This window comes from Varroa destructor, unplaced genomic scaffold (genome assembly GCF_002443255.2).
Source record: "Varroa destructor unplaced genomic scaffold, Vdes_3.0 BEIS01000007.1, whole genome shotgun sequence".
Taxonomy (NCBI): domain Eukaryota; kingdom Metazoa; phylum Arthropoda; class Arachnida; order Mesostigmata; family Varroidae; genus Varroa; species Varroa destructor.
The window spans coordinates 16,362,552-16,373,661 of record NW_019211460.1 but is presented as its reverse complement, the minus strand read 5'-3'; the positions used below and the strand labels follow the sequence as shown (position 1 = coordinate 16,373,661).

At 38.8% G+C, this 11,110-nt stretch overlaps 1 protein-coding gene across 1 annotated transcript; it reads right to left on the bottom strand.

Moving 5' to 3' along the window:
* Positions 1-622: 622 nt before the first annotated feature.
* Positions 623-11,088, bottom strand: LOC111254358 (DENN domain-containing protein 5B-like). Its single transcript, XM_022815102.2, has 8 exons — positions 10,893-11,088; positions 10,259-10,529; positions 9,930-10,116; positions 9,138-9,253; positions 8,736-8,885; positions 8,174-8,200; positions 7,613-7,819; positions 623-7,351 (listed from the first exon to the last, which is right to left on the bottom strand). Exons 1-8 carry the CDS (start codon positions 11,006-11,008, stop codon positions 7,145-7,147), a joined length of 1,281 nt encoding a protein of 426 aa, XP_022670837.1. The 5' UTR covers positions 11,009-11,088; the 3' UTR covers positions 623-7,144.
* Between the last annotated feature and the right edge of the window lie 22 nt (positions 11,089-11,110).

Here is an 11,110-nt window from a genome sequence, read left to right as displayed (position 1 = left end):
CGTTTGAGATCATCTACTAGCAGTTGATACAATGATCTTTAATGGGCTATGATAACGTCGAGCGAATTAACGCAAGTTATCCTGCTGAATTTGGGTGTCGGGCTGGATGCAGCTGTATCACTGTTCTTGAGTTACGTAAGGCCGCGCTTTTATAACAGCGACAAGTTACAAGCACAGTCCCTAATAGTCCGCATGATATGACCCTCTCCTTGTGTAGGAAGTATTTTTTAGGCAACGCCAATGTATCGGCAAATACGTTGAGATTGGCAATGACAATGATAATATTTTCTGACATTTTCCTCGGGGAAATTTTGGTGTTTGGGAGTTCCGTAACAATAAACTGTTGTACAAGATGTCCTATAGTAGACGTTACGATTCTACGTTTAGTACTGCCGTTAGGTGTTACCTTGGATAGCTGACTCGCACGATGAGGTGCGCACGCTTGGTCTCTAGTCCAAACCTCTCTAGAACGAATCGTTATCTTTGCACTACCTCTGCTTCATATGTATATTCTAAAATAAATAAGTAAACTTGATCTTTATTATTGTCCCTTCAAAATACTTCAATAGTAGTAAAGAATATTCTTCCCGATACGTACCTATACTAATAACGAAAGTGCCAGTTTCCTTCAGTTAAATACATTCATCATTTTATTTGTTTTATTATTCTTTATGACCTTGAACAACAACATTTCGTAAGATGCTTCATTGCTTAATCAGCTATATATATATATATATATATATATATATATATATATATATATAGGTATAGGTATATTTATTTTCATTTTCACTGTTATTATCACCTGTATCATCATTGGCATATACATGTGATCGACCGATCGTCAATCAGATTGAGATAAACCAATCGACTTCTATTATTTCATCTACAGCTGGCTACGAATTTACCTCACCGTTGGTCATCACCACTTTTCATTCAAATTTGTTAGGTATTTTTGGCTGCGTTTCTGATTTGCCCCTTAATGATAATGCTAATAAGAGCAATACTAATTGCTTCGGCAATATCATGTAGAACAACAGACGACAGGAGTATCCTTTTTCCATTTAAGTGTATTTATTGTGAGGCCAGTAATACCGATATTTTTTGCCCTTCCTTCTCGTATATATATATATATTTTTTGGGGCTTCCTTTAGTTTTTTATTTTTCAAGCCAACACAAGTACACTCAAACAGCATTTACGTCTTTAATATTACATTTGCCGATATCTAGATGGCAAAAGTACATGAGGACACTTATTGGTGGCCCTCTCTTTTTTCGTAAGTGTATAATATAGTTGATGGTGTAATAATCATTGTTTAATTGATTTTAATATAACTTCAGGATTCGGCCATACGGGCCTCTTTGCCATGCCCTGTTGCAACGTATTTTAAGCGGGGCAAGATGAACTTTATGCTGTGACGTCCGTCAACGGCTCTATGTGGTGATAAGCTGATTACGTTGTGTTATCAGCAATTATTAGGTTTATACCATTGCCCGCCTCTTAGGGGTCTAGCTTTCCTATCATTTATATGCATCACAAGCAATGTCTAAGTAGCCTTTACCGTTTTCTCTTCTGCTGTACAATGTTCTTTCGGGCCGATTATTATGAAAATTACCGATACAAACTTCGTCTGCATTGTTGCAGGCGATAAGCTCGTGCTTAATCAGTTTATGGCTACGGTTTTTCTGTTCAATATAACTAGCAGTATGTGGTTAGTTAACAGAAAAATTATTGAAAACAAATAGAACATTTGATTGCATTGGAAAAAACCTACTCTAGTCTTTTTTACACAAACATTTCGATCCCTGCTTTTTCATATCTTGATTAGGAAAATCTCGTTTAATCCCACGATTGAAAGGCGAAATTTTTGGGGAACAAATCCTTCCTGAAACGTCATAACTTGAACAGTACCTGACACGCTAGACATTTCGTTAGTTAGTAAACGCTGTAAATCTAAGCATCTAAAGTAAATTTCATAAGAATTCAACCACAAATAATGGAGTCCTGATACTCCTGGGTAAATCAATCTGAACACTAGGCTATTGCGCTGAAAAACTACAAAAGCCTAAAACTTTTTTTTGGGGGAAAATTTAGCATAATTTAATGCCTAAAATATTTTATTACCATTTTGTCGTCACTCCGTTACGAAAATTTCACCACGAAACATAGGTATATATAGAGGGCATATGATTTTAGACGATAGGCAAACATAAGTAGCCATCGTTTTTCCGGCTCGCCTATAATTTACGCGATCTTGCTGTTCCGCAAAAAGATAGGGAACATTTGTTCTACCGTATAAGTAAAAAACAGAAATAACGCTTGACATAGGATCCTACAGATGTGGAATATCACGTAATTACGCGCTATATATATATATATATATATATATATATATATAATAGAATTCTCCTCTTATTTGGCACTTGAAGACATGTTTATATTTGTATATTCATAGGGCTAATTTTCTCAGAGTCCATATCTCTATTAAAGGAGATGTTGTCCCTGAAGCGATAGAAATTAGTTTGAATACGTAACGGGTTGTCGGCATTATATGCTATTTAAACGCTTCTTGTATGCTGGTTAAAAGTAGTTCACCTGGTAGTACGGACAATGTCGAAAACAGCAGTGAGCATTAGCAAAACATTCGTTTGGGCTGTAAATTCGGCTTCCTAATTCCCTATTTCTAAACAACAACGATCTATTTACATAACCCGTATTGGATCGATGGGGGCAAACAGCCTCTCTTGAGACAACTTCGAAAACAATTATTAGAACCTAATTGTTAGCAATTATTACTTTAGGCATTTGATAGATACAAGCTGCGTTTTTAATATGCATTAGTAATTTTACTATTGTGTATGATTTACAGAAGCAGATATACACAGCGTCGCCTGTACATTAATAATATATGCTCTATCGACGCTTATATGAATGAGACAGGGTCAAAGTGGGGCTAGAATGCATGTATAGGACAAGACCCTTGCCAGATTACCTTTGTGAACAGTAAATAATACTATCGTCCTGACGAAATCACTATTCTTATTGGCGTTGCCTTCCATTTATAGTATTAGATATTGTACCCATGTGTGCACCAGCTTAGCCGCAAGCTAAAATCATACACGCAGTTACAATTGCGCAGAATTTGTTGCTGGGTTTTAGCAAAAAGGCCCAGTTACATGTGCTCAAACGGGTCATGCTTAGAGCTCAAGAAGCTATTGGCCAGAAGTTGACGGTAGGTGAGAAAAAAGCGATGACACTGTTTGACAACAATATGCACAATGAGATATTGCAAGACCTATTCAATCACACAGCTACGTATCGATCGTATTAGTTGTGATCGACAATTGAACGTACCTCTATTAGTTGGTGTGGGCATATTGTATGGGTTTATGGGGAGGGGTATAGCGGGGGAGGAATGAAGTATAAAAGCAGACTATTCCACCGGTGATTGATTATTGCGTCGTATCGAGTCATTCGTAGGGCTTTGCTGAATGGAAAAATTTTATCACCGAGTTCGGGGAATTAGTCACGCAGTTATCCGAAAAACGCTACCATAAGGTAATTTTCGTAATCGCACTCAGCCATAATATACATTATTAGGGTCAACAAAGTATTATCGAATTCTACCTTTCTTAAGAATTTTAGCCATCGAATGCCGACGAGCATCTGACAAAGTATTGTATCATTTAATTATTACAAATAGAAAAAGTATAATTTTTAATAAAAACAATGGATATTCCTTTTTCACTGGCTCAGACATGCTCAGTTTGACGGAGCTGCTTGTGGATTACCTGTGCAGTTTCGCTTACTGCTCCGCTTATGGGCTACGCAGCATCCCTCCACAAAGTCCTCACATATGTAAGTATTTAGGGGTTTCGAGGCAAGGGGCCTCGTTTTGTGCGATTTTTTTTTTTAGAAAACACCGTCATATGAAACTTGGGTCTACGGTATGGCGGGAAGGATGGGCAAAGCAGTTGGTAGTTTTCCAAAAAATACCCATACACATATAATTGTGATAGGCTTGTGTGTCACATCCGTCTCAGTTTACTCACATTTGCATACAGCCACGTAGATACTACACATATGAACTTACGGGCTCCTATCGACTTGTTAACGAAACGCCATGTGATCGTGTTTGAATATTTCTATATGAAACTTCTATTATTCCGGCTAGTACTAGTGAAACTAAAAGTACGGCATCGAATAAATAAACTATTCTCGAGCTCATTACACCCACGTTCAAACAGGATCACTGAACTTTACGTCAGCTTTCCTCGCTTCTCGTTTGTTCAGTTTGGATGAAGCATCGAAATAGCATAACAACACCATATTTGGGCTTATTGAGTAACTGTTTTTATAAATATTTCCATTTTCTATTTATACATTTTTGTCATATAACACAAAGAAACAAGTATACGCCTCTGTGTGCAATACTTAATTAAACTGGCCTCCCATCCAAGAAAAATTCGTCGAAAATTTCTTAGCTTCTCGCGCTCTGGTGTATTGGTTATAGACATAGTGAGTAATCTCTCACAGGGAAGGGGGCTGGTAATTTGTCATTTGTGTGTACAGATGTACAGAGATACACTGTATAGCCATTTATGTACATTTGACAGCAATAAAAGGTCAATCTCAGAATATGATAACACAATAATCCCTGGGCAGAGCGTCATTATCAATGCGCGTTTGTTAACCTTCAATATGTTACTAAAGCTGAACCAGGCAACTATGACCGGTCACGGAACCGCTATCCATTGTATTGGCAATCCAGATGCCATTCTGCGTGCTTGAATTTTTGGTCTGAAGTATATCAATAATAAGATTTATAACAATATTATTATTTCAACGTTTATTTTTACATGTCTAACTAGGTGTCATCATAACGAGACAGTAGACAAATCCTAGGGCAGCTAGTTGGCAAATGAAACTGTTAGTTAATCTCCTTTTAAGACAGGACGAGTATTGTACAGGTTTTGTTAGATCGTATTGATCAGGCTATATACCACTTTTTCGTAATCATAACTATAATTAATGATGCTTTGCAAGAATATTTTGCTTGACAATAAACTCTATACTACGTTTTAGGCAAGTTTGGGCGCTCAAAAAGACAGAACAGTGGATTTACTCGTCAGCATCTTCTAGATGGACTACTCAGACGGCGTACAGATAATCTTGGCATTTGCAAATGATAATAATAATAGCCATTCACCTTATAAGTGCTCAAAAAAAGCACCTAGATCAAAACAGTATGGAGAGGCACGCTGTGAAGGATCACAGACTACGATCGAAAGTCAGAACAACTGAAATTCAAAAATCAAATCGACCAAGATTCACGCGCGAATTTTTGAATCGCTAATTACGTACGGCATCAACGATGCGCCCTCTTCCATTCTGGTTACAGCCACCTACAGATTCTCAAGCTACTTAACAGCGCGGTCGATTTGAAATACCTTCTAAAAATCAAAATGTTAGCGTGTGCTTTTTCGTATCATTTGTCTCGTCCCAACAAAATATCCTACTATGTGCACCTCCACAAAATAACATGTTACCCTACCCTGCTTCATATAAATCTTAGTACCTTTTTCTCTCACTCGTCGTATTTACCATCAATTTTGTGTGTGTAACCCAGCCTTTAATCTGACAAATTGTAAACATCAATTGCCCCCAAGTTTCGCTTCGTACGAGAAAACCACGATTGGAAACAAACCAATGAATACGTACGTGTGCTGCTCTCCGACCCTCAGAATAAAGAGATAGCCACACTCGCTAAAAAAAATGAGGTGACTTCTGTCAGTACGTATGCGCGTTTGTCTATTTATCAAGAGATCTCATTAATACTCATAGTGTCTTCTAGTACGACAAACGGCTATCCTGCGATACGTCGGGTCGGGTCGGGTCGGGTCGCGTCAACGTTGTTCGCAAGCTGCAGCCCGGAGTGCCAATAGACCAAACTTTTGAGACGACCTTGCGCAAGGTCATCTGAAGAGCTCTAATTTTTACTGACGGCCGCTCTGCTTTGTCAGGCAGACATAAGAACACAGCGCTTATTTACATACAGCTGTTATCGCGTACAAGTCAGGTGTTGCGCGACACGGAATCGTGTGTCCATATCCCAGCCGCGATATACGTGGATTAATGCGGTCCACAGTACGACACGTATTCTTGCGTCTGACCTGTGACAGGAAAATGTGTTTACCATCTCTGACCTTGTTTGAAGCCTTCTCTGAAAAATCCCACTCTCTGCATTAGCATTCGCAGTTATCAGCTTGACCAAAAATGAAACCAGTGACTTATCCATGAAGTTGCCATACAATTATGTAAACCGCTAAATGTTTACTTTAACAAGATGAGAATCCATTTAGGTCGTCATAAGCGTTTGCTGCTGCTTAAACCTTTATTCCAGCCTTATAGCCGTAATATTCTTGTGCTCCCGCTTGGTCTTCGAAGAATTTTCGGAAACAATTTACTGGATTGCATCCCCACGAAAGTTGCTCTTCACACTGGGCAGCGATTTCACAGGTTTTTGTGTAATAAGCTATTTCATAACATCAAAAGTAGTGACGATACGCATAATGGCAGCGTTTGGCTAGAAATTCTGTTCTAGGTAGATTGGTTTTGTTCTAGATAAGCTCCATTCATTCCGCATATTCAATCCGACGTTCCCTTAGCTGGAACGAATTAACTAAACATTGATTTACTCCAGGAAGGGGAAACGAAGATCAGCTAAATGGCGATACCGGTTGTTAGATTACCACAGCGCGCTTGAGTGATTTGCCTATAGAAAAATACAACTCGAACAAATTTAGCTTGAAAAACATGGCCACAACACCAGTATCATCAGGAGGCCCAAAATGCTTAGGAGGATACGAATGCAAAGCGGGCGTGAGGACTCTAGCGAGAAATTTCGACTGTGGTACTGCTTTTCATCTACTCGTTGTCGAAGTTTTTGTTCGATTTTTCTATCTCTTATTGTTGTTATGTCAGCTGCTGTTCATAGGTATTGTTGCATCGTACCCTGACCAAACGTGGACCTTTCAATGCCACATCGATCATATGTTAATTATAACAGGCATTCTGTTCCACAGGCTTCATTAACATTTTTTTTTTTCCCCGTTCATATCGTTTTTTTCCTTCGTTCGCTGACTAGAGCACGTTAAGAGTGATGGCTTCTTCAATATCTGCGAAGTCGACCTGCACCAGGTTTTCGAGCATTTGGACGAGGAAGGTTAGCAGGGAGGAGTCTCGCAGGAAAGACTGCTCGTCGAACATCTGAGAAGTTACCGGTGTTGAGGCGACGTGCACCATCATTCGATGAAGAAAGCGTTCCCGCAAGGCGAAGCAGATAAACGCCTAGGGAATAGGGCAGGGCAACAATTTACGATAAATTTATGATAAGATTCGCTAAATTCGGTATAAAACAAGCAATCATGCTTCAATTACATTGAATATTTTCGTCTGTCTTATATATAGTAAATAAAAAACACTATAGATCGACCAAAAAGCGATCTTCTAAGGATATTATAATATACTATCTATTATCTAACTAGATAATAATTGGTATAATCAACGACTGTATTGATCTCTGATAATATTTATGCGTCATCATCCCACCTGGAATCGTTGATCTTTGCCGACGGTATGCGCCGCGGCTTTTTCAATTTTTGAAACAATGTTAATGTAACCGTTCATTACGTTGAAATGCTCATCACGATTCTTTGCATCCAGTACCGATTCATTTTCAGAGAGAAACTCTTCGAAGAATTCTTGAACCCTCAAGAAAAAATCCCACAAGAATAGATGTCGAGGCCCACGAACTCCCTAAAAGGTACAAATAGTTGATTAGATACGGTACAATGAATTCAATTTCCACCACTGCAGTGATATTTTTTTCCAAAATGTAACATCTCATCTGAATACAGCTTGAGACTAGAGGAACAGAGACACAGATAAAGGTGATCTTTGTTGAAATTACCTATTTATTTTGGTTACGCTCATTTTTCACTATAATGAAAAAGGTTAGGCAAAACGAGAAAAAGGAGATTGATATATATATCCTGCTTGTTTCACAATTGGAAACGTAACATCAGTTTTTCCTCAGCGTCAATCTTGTTTAGTTTAGTCAACATTTAAACATGTACATAAGAGCTAAATAGGAAAATGTGTGTAACTCACCAGAATAGGTCGCTGGATCATAGTTTGCTGTTAAACATGATCATATGTTATTAACGCAATAGAAAATACCACACAATGGCATCTATCTATTTTTGTTGTATCTGAAAGTACTACTAGAAGTCCAAAATAAACGATAACTTATACGAAGTATTATAAATAAAGCTATAACAATTGTTATTGGTCCCCCATTATATATATATAATGGTATATGTATATATATATATATACTCCTAAAACAAACAATCATTCACAACTTGTTAAGACAGATGATATTGTAGCTACAGAGTTTTCGTAAATCACACAACCGGTCACAAAAGCGCAAGCTAACACGTGAATGTATAAATAACCCGTTTCTATCCTCTGCTATAGAAGTGAAAGCTCTGGAAACCCCCAAAGACTTCGCGTTTTGTCTAGGTATTAACAAAAATGCGTCCTACTATCCGATTGTACACGAATACCGAACCGGTAAATCACACATTTCCTGGAAATATCTTGCTTCTGAAAATTCTCCGTAACAGGACGCAGTATTACTTTAAGCTTTTACGTTACGTTTGGAACAAACCTTGAAGCCGAAGTTGAAGAGTTTATCAAGCGCGTAAACCAGGCCAAATTCTCCGCAGAGTAACGCTGTCAAGGTGGACTTTTCATTCTGCGGGCGATGGTGATGTTTGACAATCGTGACCACAGCATCATTTACCAACTGCTGGACTTCCTATAATTTAAACAAACATATTAAATTTAATGAAGCAACACTCACTGAAGTACCTTTTCTACGCTAGCTAGATAAAAAGGGAGTGGATTTCTGGATACTTTCCTATACATGTTCAATCACCTTGGCAGCACTTTTCCCATTAATTTCGAGCGAAAAATCTATGAGCAAAAATAGTGTATTCGTTAGATTCCTAACTATAGCATATATTAGCCTGCAATGTAATGTGTGTTGTGCTATCGTCGACCATCATACCTGTACGGTGATTTTTGGATCGGATGATCTGCGCGGAAAAGATGGAGATCCAGGACGCGTGGTGCTCCTGCACAACTCATAAATTTCTGTTTCAGGCATGCCCAAAGCTAGATGTTCTAAAAAATAGTAGGGACAGGAAAAATAAATGCCGGTCAAATCATCAATGAAAATGATTCTAATGGCACCGCATGTGGCATAATTGGAACGGTAAGATGTCGGATGCTCCTGTACGAATTTGCGATAAAAAAGTTACATACGCACGATTAACATTACGCCTACTGCTAACAACCAGTCTGACCACTTGTCAGCTTTTTTTTTTACAAGTTTAACTCGTCATCAAACTTTATGACATTGATTGAATTTTATTAAAAATCTAGATTAGAATTATGGAGAGAATAGCTTTTCTTAGGTGATGGGGCACGGTTGGAAAAGGTGTACAAAGGTACGTGTTGGTGGGTTCAAAAGGTAAACATACACCGAGCTGACACTGCAGTCAACCTGAACAGAGAGAACGTGTGAAATATGCAAGGAAAAGGAAAGGTTTTACGACCTCCTCATTTTATTTAATTAATGTATGTGATTTTTCAGTTAAAATCAGATACAGGCATATGAATAATTATCAAATTAACAGGTTAATTAATTCAAATTATTTCAGGTCATAGAGCGATAGGAATAAGTTGAAAAGAACTAGCCAACTCAGAAAGTACGCACATATATTGTTTTCGTTTCGAAGCAAAACGATAACAGGTTGACAAGGCAGAGCCATTAAAAAACCAACCGTTTTTGTCTTACCGGCAATAAGAAGTCTCTCAGTAGATAGATCATCGAGTCCCCTGCCAAGCCATTTGCCCGCTGGAAAACGCACGCATTGCCCGGTCAGCTCATTACGAACAAGAACGTTCTCAATGGTAGTCTTCGGATTAAGTCCTGTACCATCGTAACCTACGCGCATTGTTGTTAACGTTCCCAGGTTCCGGGCCTGCATCGAGTAATTAAGCCATAAAAACGAAGAACGATTATTAATTACACGATCTAATATTATCATCGACGCTACGGATCAGCGCTAAACAATGTTTAACACATGGCAGCATTATGCAGCAATGTATTCGATTTCGAGTTACCTTAAAGACTATTTCGAAGCTCGGTTTAGGGATGTGGAGCGGCTTGTCGGTATGCGCCAGTGTACCGCTAACGGTGACCCACAGATTTGACTGCGTGGTCTGGCTGTGGTGTTTCCGCGTCGGGAAAATTGTTACCCGGTAGGGCAAGACGGTGAGAACGTAACTCGTTGTGAAGCACGTGTAATCAAGCGCATTCAGCGTGAGTAAATAATGCACGAAGTACTCCTTCTCGTCATCCGAACGTAGGAACGCATGACGCTTGTAAAGATTCCTGCAAGACTTAGATCGAATTAGCATATAAGCGCATCCTGTGTCGTGATGGGAACAATAACACGATCATTTGCTCGTCTTCCGAGCCTAAGGCTTTCAAAGGGACGAGGACTAGGTTCATAGCGTAGTAACATTTCGTTGGATCAACACATTAACGAAAAATCCAAATTGACCGCTGGAACAAGCTTCTCAAAAATTAAGTTATGTATTTGTTCACCTTAGCATGTGCATAATACAGTTTCGAAACTGAATCACAGGCAACATGAAATGTTCCTTATTTGTTGAATAAATAATAAAAGCATCAGTGTTTGTACGCGCTCGAGTGAGGTGTACTGGCACATACTTCATTCTTCTTTGTACTTGCCTGAGCAGCTCTTGATTTGACAGAAGTGTTTTAAGATGTTTCGAAAGGCACTTCTTTTCGAGGCTGAGCCGTACCCATGCGCGAGCAAATCCAATGTCTGTTTTCACCTCTTCCATTGCCTGGACGAACCGGATATCGTTGGCTAAGGAAGCTGCCAAAGGGGCGATTGGGTCACCTAAACGCACCTCCGCATATATGACACATGAAAAATTCTATAT

What these genes read in the sequence shown, in the direction of transcription:
- LOC111254358 (XM_022815102.2), bottom strand. Translation starts at nt 11,008, where the DNA reads ATGGAAGAGGTGAAAACAGACATTGGATTTGCTCGCGCATGGGTACGG. An exon ending in TCAAATCAAGAGCTGCTCAG is followed by an intron (nt 10,530 to 10,892) that starts GCAAGTACAAAG and finishes TAAGTCTTGCAG; the next exon opens with GAATCTTTACAAGCGTCATG. An exon ending in ATCCAAAAATCACCGTACAG is followed by an intron (nt 8,886 to 9,137) that starts GTATGATGGTCG and finishes TTTAAATTATAG; the next exon opens with GAAGTCCAGCAGTTGGTAAA.